The sequence below is a fragment of the Mercurialis annua genome, linkage group LG6 (genome assembly GCF_937616625.2).
Source record: "Mercurialis annua linkage group LG6, ddMerAnnu1.2, whole genome shotgun sequence".
In the NCBI taxonomy this organism is placed as follows: domain Eukaryota; kingdom Viridiplantae; phylum Streptophyta; class Magnoliopsida; order Malpighiales; family Euphorbiaceae; genus Mercurialis; species Mercurialis annua.
Genome location: NC_065575.1, coordinates 33,461,680 through 33,478,635, shown reverse-complemented (window position 1 = coordinate 33,478,635; position 16,956 = coordinate 33,461,680). Strand labels below are relative to the sequence as shown.

At 36.6% G+C, this 16,956-nt stretch overlaps 2 protein-coding genes across 5 annotated transcripts; one reads left to right on the top strand and one right to left on the bottom strand.

Moving 5' to 3' along the window:
* LOC126686870 (DExH-box ATP-dependent RNA helicase DExH15 chloroplastic) lies at window positions 1-6,283 on the top strand. The gene is made up of 8 exons (XM_050381149.2): window positions 1-509; window positions 595-770; window positions 1,727-1,840; window positions 1,961-2,069; window positions 2,159-2,245; window positions 2,585-2,703; window positions 3,408-3,585; window positions 3,681-6,283. The coding sequence occupies exons 1-8, from the start codon at window positions 48-50 to the stop codon at window positions 5,913-5,915; spliced, it is 3,480 nt and encodes a 1,159-aa protein (XP_050237106.1). The 5' UTR covers window positions 1-47; the 3' UTR covers window positions 5,916-6,283.
* A 196-nt stretch (window positions 6,284-6,479) lies between these two features.
* LOC126685830 (paired amphipathic helix protein Sin3-like 4) lies at window positions 6,480-16,653 on the bottom strand. 4 transcript variants are annotated; one of them, XM_050379797.1, is made up of 24 exons: window positions 16,508-16,653; window positions 16,081-16,294; window positions 15,477-15,659; window positions 15,211-15,397; window positions 15,026-15,124; window positions 14,756-14,923; window positions 14,335-14,677; window positions 13,239-13,375; window positions 12,663-12,738; window positions 12,549-12,578; window positions 11,822-12,102; window positions 11,556-11,710; window positions 11,281-11,402; window positions 10,881-11,135; window positions 9,938-10,609; window positions 9,711-9,802; window positions 8,220-8,867; window positions 8,031-8,131; window positions 7,812-7,950; window positions 7,571-7,723; window positions 7,301-7,464; window positions 7,127-7,229; window positions 6,834-7,000; window positions 6,480-6,749 (listed from the first exon to the last, which is right to left on the bottom strand). In XM_050379797.1, the coding sequence occupies exons 2-23, from the start codon at window positions 16,164-16,166 to the stop codon at window positions 6,866-6,868; spliced, it is 4,329 nt and encodes a 1,442-aa protein (XP_050235754.1). In that variant the 5' UTR covers window positions 16,167-16,294; window positions 16,508-16,653; the 3' UTR covers window positions 6,480-6,749; window positions 6,834-6,865. The 4 variants fall into 4 exon arrangements, with proteins under 4 accessions (XP_050235754.1, XP_050235756.1, XP_050235755.1 ...); XM_050379799.1 differs by having other exon boundaries at window positions 14,407-14,677; XM_050379798.2 differs by having other exon boundaries at window positions 7,127-7,226; window positions 16,508-16,652.
* Window positions 16,654-16,956: the final 303 nt, after the last annotated feature.

Sequence of the window (16,956 nt, the reverse complement as noted above, 5' to 3'; positions counted from 1 at the left end):
GTTGAAACATAAGCGATCCGAAACGGATCCGTATCATCTCTCCCGCCATGAACAACCTCACCATTTTATCTCCTCATCCTCTTCCACTTAAACCTTCACCATTATTTCCCTTCTCCTCTACTCTTTTACAAACCCTAACTTTTTGCCGCCCTAAACCTCTTAAATTTAAACTCCTCTCTTTCAAATCCTCTCCCTCTCCACTCCCACTCGACTCTCATCTCTCCGACGCCGACGAGCAAGAATTATTCGACGACGAAGATGACGAAGACGACGACGACGGAGAAGAAGCGGCTGAAGAATACGATTACTTCTCCGGCGAAACTTCCGACAACGAAATCATCGAAGATAATGAGACGGAAACATTGTCAAAAAATTGGCATGCTAATGATAAGGAAACTAAATCGCAGAGAGTTGAGAAGATTCGTACGGAAGTTAAAGCGTATGGAAATGATATTATTGATGTTCATGAACTCGCTTCTATTTATGATTTTCGTATTGATAAATTTCAGGTGATTCTTTTTTTGAGGATTTTTTTCTTGCGTTTTTGTTGAATTTAAGTATTTTTTGTTAATTTGTGAGTTCTTGTGATTTTAGAGATTGGCTATAGAAGCGTTCTTGAAGGGATCGTCGGTTGTGGTATCGGCCCCGACTAGCAGTGGGAAGACGTTAATAGCTGAAGCTGCGGCGGTTGCCACGGTGGCGCGTGGTAGGCGGATATTTTACACTACTCCTCTGAAGGCTTTATCTAATCAGAAGTTTCGCGATTTTCGGTTTGTTTTCTTATACATTTACCTTTCTCATGATATTTATGCATTCATGAAATGTTTTTAGGTCAGTATTTTTTTTGAGATAAAACAATAGCTTCTACAGCAAGACCAACAACAAAAACTCAACCATTCCTAACAATCTCATCTTCAACAACCTGAACTTGATCTTCCTCCCACTTACTCGGCAGTTCCTCCGACAACACCTGATCTCCTGATAATTGCAATAGGATGGGCTAAACCATTTGCTTTCCTTGGAACATGATTCCAGCAAACACCATCAAAACCTACTGCCAATCTTCGAATGTCATCAAGGATCTCGCCAATTTTCAGTGAGATATTGGCTGTTACCTATCAATGCTGCAACCAGTTGGGCATTTTCACTCTCAACTTCAATTTTCTGAAGAGAGCAATCTCTAGCAAGCTCCATTCCCCTACATAGCTTCTGCCTCTGCCATTACCGTTTGAAGACCAGTCTGTCTGATTGCATTTCCCGCCAATATCACCTCACCATTGCAATCCCTACTAACCACACCAATCCCCATTTGCCACATTAATCTATCTTTGTAAACAGATTTTCGACAGACCCAATTCTTGATAAACTGGGCATCATTTGGATTACAAACTTCCACCTCCCATGGTGCTGGTCTATCAAATAATTAACTGTCATCTCGCTCGCGAGGTAACCAGGGGTCTTTAAATATTCGAATAGTAGAACCATCACCAATGTTCCATGTAACACCCCTTTTCAACAAAGGAATCGCTCTAAAACACCTCATTAAAATGATAGACATTAAAGTATTTTTATTTGCTAAAGTTTTTACATATTAATGAAGTGTTTTAAAGTGATTGGTTAAGTATACGGATAACGTGGTAAACTGAGTCTATCTAAGAATTTCTCTGTTTTTAAATAAAAAGATTAGCTCAATTCTGTAAAGTGTTTTTTTTTTTGTATTATTTAGGGAGACTTTTGGTGAAGAAAATGTTGGTCTTCTGACTGGAGATTCTTCTGTCAATAAAGATGCTCAAATTTTGATCATGACTACTGAGATTTTGCGCAATATGCTGTATCAAAGGTTGTTAGATTCTCTTTTCTATTTATTATTTGGTATCCGTAGTTTTTAATGTTATTATTTGGTTTTGTTGATTAAAAGTCAAACTATGGAATTGGTGGGTTTTACGCTTTTCTAATGCAGCATTGGAATGGCGTCATCTGGGAGTGGACTTTTTCACGTTGATGTAATTGTTTTGGATGAAGTTCATTTTTTAAGTGATATCTCTCGCGGTACAGTCTGGGAGGAAATTGTAAGTTAATTTTTAGTATTTTGGATTTATTTTTTAGCTTAAAGTTGTTTATGTTGATGGACATGTGTTGTGGACTATGTTTTTTTCAGGTTATTTATTGCCCAAAAAAGGTTCAACTCATTTGCCTGTCAGCAACAGTAAAGAATCCAGAAGAGCTAGCCGGTTGGATTAATGAGGTATGGCTCTAATGTTCTCTGAAAAAGTATTTCTTTCTACAATGTTTGAAGCTGTCTAAGATATGGCATATTACACTGGAATGCTGGTTAGCTATTATTTTCAACATGCTGCATTTCAACAAATTTTTCAGCTTGTGTAAGATTATTCTATAGTTGATAGTGCAATATATGGGAAATGGATTGGACATTCTTATAACTATGTACTATTATATTATGCTGGTTAATTATGTCAACTCTGCTCTCTGAAACTTGTGATTGGTGATTTGTGAAACAATATTTTGTTGAATCATTTTTCAAGGATGAAGATGTTGATTTTATGTACTTATATTTTCCTTCAAGGTTCATGGTAAAACTGAATTGGTGACTTCGTCAAAGCGTCCAGTTCCATTAACTTGGCACTTCTCCAGAAAGTCTTCTTTGATCCCTCTGCTTGATGAGAAGGGAAAGCATATGAACAGGTTTATCTTCCATTAATCTTATCTACCTCCCAGAAGAAAACTCTATTTTAATGTCCTTGCAATGCTTTGTTCAACTTTGTCCCCCGTTTATCTGATATACATTTTATATCATTATGGTGATAACTACATGCCATAGTGGGGTAAAGCTATCTGTATACAATGCTTGAGCTGTTTTCTTTCCATTTTTGTTTCCATGTCAGAGACTTCAAGATACTGTCTGAAACTTCTTTCTGGGGGAATTAGTTTGATATTGTAAATCCTCAAGATTTCATTGAGGAAGACTAGGATTACCCTGTTGTTTTATTATTTACTATCAAAGAAATCATGCTGATTAAGCGATTGCCTAGTAGTGTCCTTTTTCTTTGCTTACAATCCTGTGAGGGATGATTAGATCAAGTTGTAAACTACTGGCTGAGACTTTTGCACTGTACTAAAAGCTGTGAATCCTATCTTCAGTCAGTAGCTCAACTAATTCTTTTTATTGATAAATTCCTTAAATGTGCAATTGTTTGATAATGTTGATGGTATCTATATTGACTTGTGAAGCTAAGTATGTTTTGTGCTTACATGCCCATCATTGCATTTGAGTTTGTGGTGCTCAAATTTTAATTAACTCTAAAATGGTATAATAATTAAATCGTAATTTAGTATGGCCTCCCCTCATTCTTAACGTTAGTTTTGTTTTTTGTTTTTAATTGGAACAGGAAGCTATCCCTTAATTACTTACAACTTTCTGCTTCAGGAGCTAAATCTTACAAGGATGATGGTCCAAGAAGAAGGAATTTAAAAAAACGTGGGAGTAACATGAGATTTAATAGTATTGCTAGCATGTCAGAGGAACCTCTCTCGAAGAATGATATTGGCAGAATCCGCCGTTCATTGGTAAACTTCCCTTCCTTTTGGACTATGTGTTTTCTTTAGGGTTGGTTTAATCATCTACCTTAAGCATGTAATACACATTAAATTACAACTTTCAGGTACCTCAAATAGTTGATACATTAGCGCAGCTTAAAGTAAGGGATATGCTGCCAGCAGTTTGGTTTATCTTTAATAGGAGAGGATGCGATGCAGCTGTGCAGTACCTTGACGGCATCAAATTGTTAGATGAATGTGAGACAAGAGAAGTTGAACTGGCTTTGAAGAGGTTCAGCATTCAAAATCCCGATGCTGTTAGGGAGAATGCGGTCAAAGGACTATTGAAAGGGGTTTCTGCACATCATGCTGGCTGCCTCCCTCTATGGAAATCATTCACGGAAGAACTGTTTCAAAGGGGACTCATTAAGGTTGTCTTTGCCACAGAAACACTTGCTGCTGGGATCAACATGCCGGCTAGGACAGCTGTTATATCAGCTCTTAGCAAGAGGAGCAGTACCGGGCGTATCCAGCTAACCCCAAATGAACTGCTTCAAATGGCTGGGCGAGCCGGTCGTAGAGGGATTGATGAAAGGGGGCATGTTGTATTGGTTCAGGCTCCTAATGAAGGTGCTGAAGAGGGCTGCAAAATTCTATTTGCTGGACTAGAACCCCTTGTATCTCAATTTACAGCTTCTTATGGTATGGTGCTGAATCTCCTTGCTGGTGCAAAAGTCACTCGTATATCAAATGAATCAGACACCAGAAAAGTTCTTCAGGCAGGAAGGACTTTGGAAGAAGCAAGGAAATTAGTTGAACAAAGTTTCGGGACCTATATTGGCAGCAATGTGATGCTTGCTTCAAAAGAAGAGCTCGCTGGAACCCGGAAAGAAATTGAAAAATTATTGTCTGAAATCAGTGATGAAGCTATAGATAGAAAAAGCAAGCGAACACTATCTGAGGAGGCATACAAGGAGATTGCGGGGCTGCAGGAACAATTGAGAGAAGAAAAACGCCTTCGAACAGAATTGCGAAGAACAATGGAAGCAAAGAGACTGAGTGCTATTAAGTTATTGTTGGAGCGGGGAAATGATCACTTACCCTTCTTGTGCTTACAATACAAAGATCCCGAGGGCATCGAACATTCAGTTCCTGCTGTTTATTTAGGGAAGGCGGACTCGTTTGATGGTTCAAATCTTAAAAACATGGTTGCTGTCATCGATTCATCAGCAACGAATGCTATAGCTGAAGTTGAAACTATGGAAGATCTTGAACCATCTTACTATGTGGCTCTTGGTTCGGACAACTCATGGTATCTGTTCACAGAAAAATGGGTTAAAACTATTTATAAGACGGGCTTTCCGAATGTGGCTTTAGCTCAAGGCGATGTTTTACCACATGAAGTTATGTGGAAGCTGCTTGACAAGGAGGAGAGGCAGTGGGAAATGCTGGCTGACTCTGAACTTGGTGGCTTATGGTACATGGAAGGGTCTTTAGATACATGGTCCTGGAGTTTAAATGTTCCAGTTCTAAATAGTCTTTCTGACGATGATGAGGAATTACACACGTCACAAGCCTATCATGATGCCGTAGAACATTACAAGGGACAAAGAACCAAAGTAGCACGTTTAAAGAAAACGATTGCTCGTACTGAGGGCTTTAGAGAATATAAAAAGATTTTAGATTGGAAGAGTTTCACACAAGACAAGATTAATCGCCTTAAGTTTAGATCAAATCGTTTGATGAATCGAATTGAGGAAATTGAACCATCGGGTTGGAAGGAGTTCTTGAAAATCAGCAGTGTTGTACATGAAATTAGGGCATTAGACATCAATACACAGGTCATATTTCCACTTGGCGAGACAGCAGCTGCAATTCGAGGAGAAAATGAACTTTGGCTTGCAATGGTTCTACGAAACAGAATCTTATTAGGCTTAAAACCTGCACAGCTTGCTGCTGTATGTGCTAGTGTAGTTTCCGAAGGAATCAAAGTTCGAGCCTGGGAAAATAATAGCTACATTTATGAACCTTCTTCCGAAGTGGTGAATATCGTTAGGAAATTGGAAGAGCAAAGAAGTTCTCTTATGCAACTTCAGGAAAAACATGGTGTGGAGAGATCCTGTTATTTGGATAGCCACTTCTCCGGTATGGTTGAAGCCTGGGCTTCAGGTCTAACATGGAGGGAAATTATGATGGATTGTGCAATGGATGAGGGGGATCTAGCTCGACTACTAAGACGAACAATAGACCTATTGGCTCAGATTCCTAAATTGCCCGACATTGACCCAATCTTACAAACCAATGCAAAAGCTGCCTCTGATATCATGGACCGTCCACCAATAAGCGAACTGTCGGGATAAAAGTTCTTGTCGTCGGATGGTTGCAAGGTATTTGAAAACCTTGGAAAATTCAGCTCCAGACAGGATGAGCCCTAATCTGGGCATTTGACTATTAAAATCATAATGTACAAGTTTATTTGACAAATTTATCATTCAAAGAAAGTGTACGTATATAATTCTAGAGCTGTCAGGTTGCTGAAGTGAAAAAAGTTCAAGTGGAAAGCTGTAGAGCATTAATTGGGTTAGTTTGAATGTAATTTCAATAGGTTTTAAGATAGTTTTAATTATAGCTTCAAAAAATATGTGAACTGAATTCTTATCATTCTATAACTGTGTTAAAATCTACATAATTAATGTTATTGTTTTTGCTATTTAAAGTAAAAATTGAATGTTATTGTAAATGTTTTTTTAATGTTATCCTAATAAGAAAAGGCTATTCTTGCTGCTGCCTGCACGTTATCAAGAAATTAATGAGACGCTCAAACAAATAAAAACGATGTATACAGAATTTACTTATCAGGATTATCAAAGACAGCAACCTGATATGAGATGGCAAATTACATTTTACGTCAAGAGAGGAGAGCGTTATCGAGAAATATATATAAAAATATTGATGAATAGAATGAAGTTAACATACATATTTATCCGGTATTGCATGGCAGGCATGTTCATTTATATTTACATGATTGTGGCACAAAAAACACCACAATCTTACACTATACTACAATCTGGCCAGCCATTTTTGCTTTCCTCTTTGATTCTTTATTCTCTTGGTGTGTCAATACATTCATATTCCAATTTCCACTGCCTCGTCGTCTAATCTTTGCTCTACAAGAAACAGTACAACGGATATACCTGACAGTACAAATATCAGTCATGTATTCTTATGAGATCGGAATGAAGCAAATCTGAGTTCAGTGTCAAGATAGAAGAACACACCATGTCAACTGCAGGATCGCATAAAAGCCGTCTTATGAGCTTGATAACCATCTGTGGAACTTCTCTACTTTTCTCAATTTCTTCGTCTGTGAGCTCTTCTGTTGTGAGCTTCTCTTTCCCCTTCTCGTTTGGAACAAGTAATCTTCTGTATCTAAAACGTAGGACACCTGTGATACAACAGTCATCAAAGATGAGCAAGATAATATGACTTGAGAAACACAGAACTTTATTTCACTCTTTTGCCTAACAGGACAGCATATCCTGTCATAATAACAGAATTTACAAAGCTATACTTTGGAGGAATTGCAAGCAATCTTGCACTCTAGACCGTTAAGCACTTGAAAGCCTTCCAAGGCCTGGCATTCATCGCGACTTGGACATTTATATTTATTCCTGCTAGAGAAAATATAATGAGCCACGGGAATCAAGAAATGAAACCATAAATAGAAGAACAGAAAAACACACACCTCTTCAGGAATATCCCGGGCTTTTCCTTTTTGTCCGGAACAATAGAGAGGAAATCATTATGAAGATAAGCTGCAAAATTAGGATCCATGGAAACAGCAGTCACTTCAGGCTTATCATGTCCGAAGTCCATAAGCTGAATAGACAAATGAGTTGGTGTAGAAGACTGCAATACAAATCATCGCATTGCAATGGCAGAATGATAAGCATCAAACTTTACATCATAGAAATCCAAGCAATAAGAAAATTAAAGTGAACCACTAGATACTTACACATTCAATACGATAAATGTTCTCATCATGGAGAAGAACACGCGCATTTTCATGATAGACTGCATCGACGAATCTCCCAGGCTTTCTAGATTTTTCATATGCATACAGTTGGAGCAGCTTGTTATCCATCTCATCAGCTGCTAATGTTTGGAGCTGTAGAAAATATTCCAAGAAGAGATGACTGTTAAGTAAAGTAAAAAGATGGAAAAACAAACAAACTGAATATAAAAATGCATTTCACCTGTTTAACTAGTTTAAAGATCAACTTGTCCAAAGTGAATAAAACATATGATTGGGTTCCAATAATAGCGCGGCAATCATCCTCAAATTTTGTATTATCTGATGAACCATCAAGTAAATTGAAAAGAGCGCTCATAAACCTGCAACAGTAAAACCAGTTTAAAAAAGGACCGATCACGTCCAAACCAAATGAACCATCAAAATGTTAAAGCTAAAGCACCTGGCATAAAGATCAGTAGGACTTGCATCATTTGACGCTCTCCATTTCCTTTCAGCAGATGACGAATTTATTTTTGCTGATTGTATTCTCTCATACAATGTCTGAAAAATTAAAGCAATAATAATCAAAATAATCACATATAGAATAAAAAGATCATTTAGATAAACTTCAACAGTAAACGGACATTACCTGGTGAAGCCTAAAAAGCACATAGAATGAATCATTTCCATAAAAAACACGCGAACCCCTTTCTTTGTCAAGCAATGCTGGTGGTACATGCTTTGCCAGAGGCTTCACATTTAAAAGAAATCGTTCTGAAAAGGGCAACGCCATTCCTTCTCCTTCAACATCGTGGGCATCAGCCATCCCTTCTGCCTCACCTTCACTTTCGGCTTTATTATCATGCTCATCATGTTCTACATCTTCCTCATGCTCCTCCCGAGAACAATCTTCAGCATCACCAGACTCGCTTCCAGAAACATCACCATTCTCAGAGGCATTCTCACTGTCTTCTGAAGACCTGCGAGCACTCTCATCACCTTCATCATCTGCCTCAGCACCATTTTCTCCTCCTGCCTCTCCACATGTTACTTCTTCACCATGTCTTGTTTGATATTGCTTGTTTGCAGAACTTTCCTTTGCCTTGTGCGCAGCCTCAATACCAGCCTCTCCATAGGCTACAAAATTGTCCTCCTCAAAATCTCCATTTGGAGATAACTCACCCTCTTCCCTTTCAATTTTGAATTGGGCAGCAGGTTCATCATTATAACTCTGACCCTTTGTGTCTTCTGTAGTCTGCCCATTTGCAGATATATCAGGTCTTAAAAACTCATCACCCTGTCAAATCAGTAATTAAAAAAAAACTTATTTCATCAGAATATTTACCTGTAAATCCTAATCCTTTTATACAATAACATAAGAGGTGTTTGGTTCATTAAAAATAATGAAAATGAGAATGAATACTTTATTGGTGTTTGTTTTGCAAAAAATCACTTGGAATGAGAATGAAATTACCATGGAAATCACTTGGTCCTCTACTTACCTTTTGGAATTATCTTTTGTTTCTATAAAATCAAATTAAAATGTTAATGAATAAATAAATAATTTTATAAAAATTAAATATTTTTTAATAACAATTAATATAATTATTTATTTATCAAGAAAAAATTAGTACTTCTTAATAAATAAATTGTTATTTTTCATTTATTTTTTTTAAAACATACATTTTTATTTATCACAGAATTAATTTTTTAGTTTCAGTTTGCTTAAAAATAATTCATTCAATATTATATATTAACGAAAAAGAAAAAGAAAAAAAATTGAATTGACTCTCATTCTCATACCCGCGCGAATTTTTTTAATCAAACTAACATATAAAGCTGCCAATCAATTTGTAGAGGGATAATGTGTGTCTACTTCTCAAATAGATGTCCATATTAAAAAAAAAAAAATGAACCTTGACTCTCCAAAGAAAAAGGAAGGGTAATGAAAAGAAAAAAAAATGATACAAGAGCATAGTACTTAAGCTAACCATCAGAATTTAGCAAGTGTTTCAGCTATAATGCAGCTAGAAGATACCTAAAATGTCGACTTAATTTTCTTCTAGGCCAAAAGTTAATGACCTATTAAGAGCATCCTTTGCTTGATTGGCATACAAACTAGAGCATAGAAGAAAAATACCTCCGCCGACGGTAAACATTCATTGCTTAAACCTAATCCAAGCCCACCGGTAAGGGCACCATTGCTTAATCTTGATTGAGAGTTGCAAATCCCTAGCAAAAAAAAAGTGTCAGAAAACAGCTACCATTTTGCAATGGAAAAAGTAAGAAGAAAAACAGATACTAATGTAGGCACAGGACTAAAGAAACAACTACAAATTACATTACATTTAAAAAAATCCATCAAACCTGATTCCATGTTAGTTCTTCCATTACTTAGCTCTGCTCCAGTCGGAAGTGATGTGGTCGAGTTAACCAATCGTTCATTGGAAGTAGTTTGTTTACCAACTATTGATGTTGCATCAGCTGAGGCTAAATTATTCTGCATTTTGTCATGTTGAACTGTACTGCAGGAAGTATCACCCTTGCGGGGAATTTGATCTACATCTGGAGAACCATTTTCTTTATTCCCATTATCTCCATTTGGCAACCAAGTTCGGCAAGAACTGGATTGCTCAGCTGGGATGCTTTCATCTCCATTCCTAGAAAGATTTGAATGCTTATTGATGACTATAGCACCACCACAAATAGGGTTGCCTTCACTATCTCCACTTTTGGAGGAGTGGTTCTTTGCCTTCACAGCATCTTCTGTGTCCTCTGCACCCTGAGGCCGAGAAGAAACACCAAGCATGGGTTCAAAGAAGGTTGTCCAAATCTTCATCACTTTGTCTGACTGTTGTTCGGTAACTTCTCCACAGGAGAATTTAATAAGCTGATATAAATCCTCGTGAATTTCAGGGTCTAGGTACTCATATTCCAGATTTGGTAAAATAGGTCGTCTGTTCCCAGCAGCAAAAGCAAGAAGCACGTCATCTTCTTTTCGCTTCTTCTCACTAATTTCTTTTATCTCGGCCAGCAACGCTACAAAGCACATCATTTATTAGTACTTAGCATGGTCTACAAATGGATCCAGTGAGTATTGTGGAAAGGAAATCCGACCAGCCAACAAAAAAGGATCAAATAAACAACTTCTGAAACCCGAGTAAATACAAAAATTTCTAAATTAAGAAAAATTTACACTCGCTTGATTTGTAGGTATGACTGATAGCACACCTTGACAATCATCGCGCCCCATTACTAATAAAATTAAGGAGCATTGTGTTTCACGGAAATATCACACCAAAACATTTACCTTTTGTGCTCGAGCTCTTAGTATCCTGCTGCTTGAAATAAAAGCTACGATGATCAAGTGACTTGTGATAGTTCTTAGAATAAATATCAGCCCAAACTTTGTTAAAGTCAGCACGACATCTTTGCCATTCGTCTTGTTTCTGCTTCAAACGAGTTAGTATAACCGGCAAAGCAGGAGCAGTGTTCTTCCTCATTACGTCCATCACATCAAGCCCATGATCACCATACAAACGCTCAATACACCTCACATTTGAAGCTACAACAAGAGAAAGGGACTTCCATCAGGAAAGGAATTAAAAAGATGAAGAAAATTAAGAATAAGAAGGAAGCAATTAGTAAATAAGCATAAGACGACATCATGCACAGATAATTCATCTATCACATTAATTAGCTTGTTTAACCTGTTAAGTACTCCTCAACGTTAATTGGACCACCTATTGTGTTACTGGTTATCTTTTCCAAAAGTTCTTCCACGCGCTTAGTCGTTACCTTCACAGACTCCAGCAACATGTCTAGCTCAAACCTGACAACAAAAATAAAATCAGAGCTTGAGTCATCAACCATGAAAAGCATCACGACAACATAAAAGTTTTGAACAGAATGGTCATATACAGACTCAACAGCGCAGCAATAAAAGAAAACTTCAGCAGACAAAACGTCAATAAAAAAAAATAACCTGTCATCCTCACAGCGGAACAGGCTTTCTTCATACTGGTTTTTGCGCATGTGCTTAAAAGAGTAATCTTCACTTCCTGAAGTGACAGAAACCCAATGGTCATTCAGCACTTCAGCACCAAGTTCTGTCCTCTGACTTGCTGAAGGGATGGGATACTGCCTCAATAAAATGATAACAGCCACAAGATTTCAGAAAATTAAATAGGACTTCAGAAGTCACCTTTAAGTTAAAAATCCAAGTGAAGGACAAGAAAAAAGGTAATGTACATTCTTTGGTAGAAGTCGATAGCTAGGAGTGCAACGCTCACAATTAGATAGGTCAAGCTCGTTAATAGGCTTTGACAAAAACTTATCTTTGCTGGGAAACAGAGACATTTTGTGACCCCCATTTTCTTTATTCCCAAAAGCTATATTTTTGTCAAGTCTATCCCTTTCCCGTGTTTCACGTTCTCTATCTTTAATCGCATCTTCCCCCTCATGTTCACGATCTCTATCCTTGTCTTCTAGCTTCACAGGCCTGGGAAAACTACCTTCATTCCACAGGAATTCTGGAATAATAAGTTGTTAGAAACTTTGCATAAGATCTTGTTAAACCAGTTCAAATTCATACAGAAGTTAAACAGATAATAAAAGTTAAAATGGAATCATTCTAAAAAGAAGGCGTGATATAATTATTTATACATAATAAATCATGTAAATCATGTAAATCATGTGATTTAGTTCTTCGAAAAATTAAGTTTACAAAAACCAAATAAACGAAAAAAAACAAAAAATTATCTGCCTTTGTGGGCCTTAAAATACTTTGGATTAAATAAAATGTGATGGTATTGGTTCAAAGGTACAAGTGAGCCAACAAACTGAGGGCAGTCCCATGAGACACACGAGGTGATGTTATGACCAATGCATTCATCATCATTGTAAATCAGTGTGCACCAGTATTTTGTTAAAAGGACAGAGATCAGAGAACTAGAATTATAACTGAAGGAACACTTACTTTTACTCACAATACCAGCTAGTAGACCTTCTGCATGACATATTATTTACATAGTGTCAGCAATGTTAGAGTTACAAAATAATAAGGAGAAGCAACTTTGTTGAAAAAAGTTACCGTTCTTTTCACAACGTGCCAAAAATTCATTGAAGCCATCCATAAGATCTTGATGTTTTCCAATTAAATCCTTTACCTGATGCCAGAAAAAAGAATCCATGCATAAGAAAATCTAGTACAGAAACTCTCAATCTACAAGTGGTTCAGCAGAATTGGACGGTGGTAATGTTATTCCGTGAGTTTACAAGAGTACATTCAAACTGATCCTAGAGGATTCAACAACAGAAAGATATCAAATTAGACACAAGAAGGTGCATGTAGAGTTGGTTGTACATAACTCTCTTAAAAGAGCCTTAAGAGTATCATGTAGAAACATTATTGATTGTCCTGGTCTCCTGCATCAGTCAAAACTTAGATATCTACTACTTGGATTTTTAAAACCAAGGGTTCTATGTTTTAATTATTTCAGTTGAGATACTCAAGTATCAAAATGATGTACACAAGAAACACATTTAACAAAATATATTCTAAAATCATGTAGCCTGGGTGCTATATGAGAACACAACATCCATCATTTTGACTTTCAAAAGAACAGCTGATATAAATCAATAAAATTTAATTTTTCCTCCGCCATACCAAGGATTGCAACTCTGCTCTTGTGATTATTTCTTTTGTATACAGGTGAAGGCACCTCAAAAATCCCTGATAATCGTCATTATTTTGCAACTTTTCCTTCACTTTCTCACAGAAAGTGAACTCTTGACTTAGAGCATCTGCCATGACGTGAACCTCATCAAAAAGCAATAGATAAAGCAGCAGCAACACACAACTCAAAATACAAAAGGAGCATTTATGATTACAATAAACGATCACGAGAAAAGTAAAAGGCATCATATAACAGAAAAAGGATAAAGATATAAAAAAAAAAAAACATCTGTGAAATTAATGTAGCAAACTCTCAGCTAAAATTCATCACCGGACGTGAAAAGCATAATGGAATCGTTATGATATAAAGTGTATATATATATGACGAAGCACAATAAACAGCACCTCAGTGATTATTACGAGCATATATAGACAGTGGTGACAATCCTATTCGTTCATGCATTGCTCGACACATATGCAGCAACTTAAAAGCACTCTTATGCACAAAAAAGAGAATGTCCTTAAGATTTCAAGAGCATAGACCTTGTCTATTTATAGAATAAAAATCAACTCAATTCTTCAATTGGTACAGTAATTAAAGTAATAGCATTTAATTTATCAAACTCTTGTTTACCTGTAAGAAAAATATAAAGTTAAAAGAAACGTATAACCTTTCAAAAAAACAAAAAAACGTGTATAGATTCAATGGATGACAGCGCAGTTGTGTTACCATACAGGACCAGCCAAATCATAATATGGCATGCACTAAGAAATCTTTAAAATATAAAACTGATCAATGATCATCTGAACAACCCATGTGAAGTTGCAGATACAGGCAACACAATGCCCTGCCACCAAAAATCAAAACTTGGAATTCCTAATGCAGTCTACTTAACACTGGCAAATGGCTACAGAGTATATCACTGCCCACTCACAACCCTTTCATATCCAAATGGAAGCTAACAAACACATTAGTGATTGAAGAAATTGTTTTTGATAAAAAAATAACTTCTAAAAAAATTATAAAGCTGTAAATCTGAATCACATTATTGTACAGCACAACACAAAAGCACAACAGAAAACTCACTTTTCACATTATTTTTATCATCATATGTGGATGAAACAAGATGCATGTCAAAGTTTTCATCCCCATCCCCACCTTGATGATCAGCAGCCAAATCTTCAGGCCTACGCACAGATTTCCGTTTGTGGGAAAACCGCTGCATGTTGAGATCACGACTGCCATCATGCTCATAATCTCTATCTTCTCGTTCCCTTTCTCTCCTATCTCGATCTTCCCTCCTCTCCTTCTCTTTTTCACCTCGCCTTCGCTGCTCTTTGTCTGATCTTATCAAAGATTTATCATTGTCTGGATCAGGGCGGTCGACACTGAAGTCACGATCGGCGTGAGAAGCAGTCATTCTTTCTTTCTGAAAGGTGATAGAAACCACAAGTTAACAAGGTGGTTGGTCTATAAATTAAAGAGATGAGTCAAGAAAAGGATAAACCTTATCTATATTCATTTGGCGCATTGTGGGCATGGCAGAGTTCCTATCACGATGAATGGATGTCCTACCAGATGGAGCATAGTGAGCAGAGGCTGTAGCTGAAGCATCAGGTAGGAAATGAGTGAACTCCATGAGCAGATCACTATGGTCTTGAAAAAGAGCAGCAACCTGCAATAGGTAGTAATTTTAATGTGATGTGCACTATTAAAATATGTTGAAACCGGAAAAAATAATAGAAAATAGATTAAACAAGGAAAGTTGAGGGCATACCTCTTGGTAGACTTCCGTGATGGATTTATTTTCTTTCCTGTACATATTCAAAATATCTAAAAATGATTTGTAAACATGATCATCACCTTGAAACCTCATCTGCAAAACACAATTCGAAAGGCTAGAATTCTCGAAACAAACAAAAAACTATTTTCCCCAGTCATGGTTAAAAACAGGTTTTGTACCTTAATTTTGTTCACAAAACTAATTGCTTCTTCAAATTCAACAGGCTTTTTCTGCAGAGGTGGTTCATCTTCTAGGGGGAGGGTGATCTCATATCCCTTAGGCAAGAAGGTATTGAAACCTAAAATTAGGTCACGATGCCCTTTAAATAAATCCTTTACCCTGGCTATGACACCTGCTGTATCAATTCTATAAAATTGACAAATAAAGCCATTAATACAGTGACCAGCAATTTTTAAGGAAGAGAAAAGGCGGAAAAGGATCAAACCTTTGTGCTTTGAAATCCTTCATGACCTCAAGAAAGTCTTCATATTTATCCTTTTTATCTTGAAATATATCCTTCACAGCCTTAAGATACGCCAAGGCATCGTTTGTTGTTAGTTTCTGCCCGGCTCCACCGACACCACCACTAGGTCCTCCTCCTCCTCCCATCATCTGGGGTTGCCCAGAACTTCATTGCATAAAAATTTATGCATAGTAAGTAACCCAACAAACAGATAATTTGCATGACTAAAAGACAGCACCCAGTATATCATTTTATAATTCCTCGATTCAATTGTACTTCATTTAAATTATATTCAGAAGACACTACTAATTATAAGTGTGCTATCTACATTTATCTAATCTTCGAATTAAGAAACAATGCTTCTAGAAAAACATTAGAAAAAAAAGCTCTAGCCAGGAAATCAGAGAGATTTTCACTGGTCAAACAAAAAGTGAAAAAAAATCTCAAACCTTGACTAGAAGACTAGCCATTAAACTACAATTAATTTTAAAATTCATAAACCAAATCAATCTACAGCTAATTAGCTACAACATAATTAAAAACAATAATTAATCGGAACTTTAAAAAAAAAAAAAAAAAAACTTACGTTTCGCCACGAGAAGAGACCATAGGCTTTTTAAGCTGAGATTGAGAAGATGAAGTTACATAAACATCATCTCTTGACCTCTTCATCCTTAAAGGATAAAAAAATCAAAAAAAATCACTCTACAATCTAATTTCGCACTCGCCGCAGTTTCTCTTCTTCAACAACGACAACAAACCATGCCGCTAAAACCAAGCTCTTCAATCATAACAAAATCCTGAAACAAAATCGCACAATTTAAACACTAAACAGATCTAACCAGCACATACTCACGCACCAGATCAAAATTACCACAGGTAAAAACAAAAATCAACTCAGTAAAAAGCAATTCTCGCATTTTTACTCAATCGTAATCCAAAACAGCAAAATTCATACACAGAATTAAAATAAAATTAGATCATTTTAAAGTAATACTGATGAACAAACCAACCTTTGTAAAGGAGGCAAACTGAGTCTGATGATCAGATTTTAATTTTAATTTTGATTTTAAGATTTTTGAAAGGAGGATGAAGCAGAATATTTTTTTTCTTAACACAATGTTTCTGAATTGTGTTAATGTAATTTGGTTCTGTGGTTTTTAGAAAATAATTTTATGGAGATAGTAATTTAGACGGCTGGTTACCGGTTGGGTTAACCGGGTGTAGCCGGTTGGTTTGTGAGCCCATTTTGGGTGGCTAAATTAGGGCTTTTTAATTTTTAGATTTTGGGGGCGAGTGGCGATTTTGTAATTTTGAGGGTTTTGGAGGTTGGATTTGGGAGAGGGGGGAAGTGAACTAGTGAAATGAAAGTGTTGGGATGTGATTCAAAGTGGAAGTGTTGTTTTTGTTTCCCTTTTTAAGTTTGGTTGTTTAGGGTTGTTTTGTGGATTTCCTTTGTAGG

Coding starts and splice junctions, on each gene's coding strand:
- LOC126686870 (XM_050381149.2), top strand. CDS start 48: ATGAACAACCTCACCATTTTATCTCCTCATCCTCTTCCACTTAAACCT. Junction 771..1,726: donor CAGAAGTTTCGCGATTTTCG/GTTTGTTTTCTT, acceptor TGTATTATTTAG/GGAGACTTTTGGTGAAGAAA. Junction 1,841..1,960: donor CGCAATATGCTGTATCAAAG/GTTGTTAGATTC, acceptor TTTCTAATGCAG/CATTGGAATGGCGTCATCTG.
- LOC126685830 (XM_050379797.1), bottom strand. CDS start 16,166: ATGAAGAGGTCAAGAGATGATGTTTATGTAACTTCATCTTCTCAATCT. Junction 13,376..14,334: donor TGATAAAAATAATGTGAAAA/GTGAGTTTTCTG, acceptor ACGTCATGGCAG/ATGCTCTAAGTCAAGAGTTC. Junction 7,230..7,300: donor CCCGGGATATTCCTGAAGAG/GTGTGTGTTTTT, acceptor TATTTTCTCTAG/CAGGAATAAATATAAATGTC.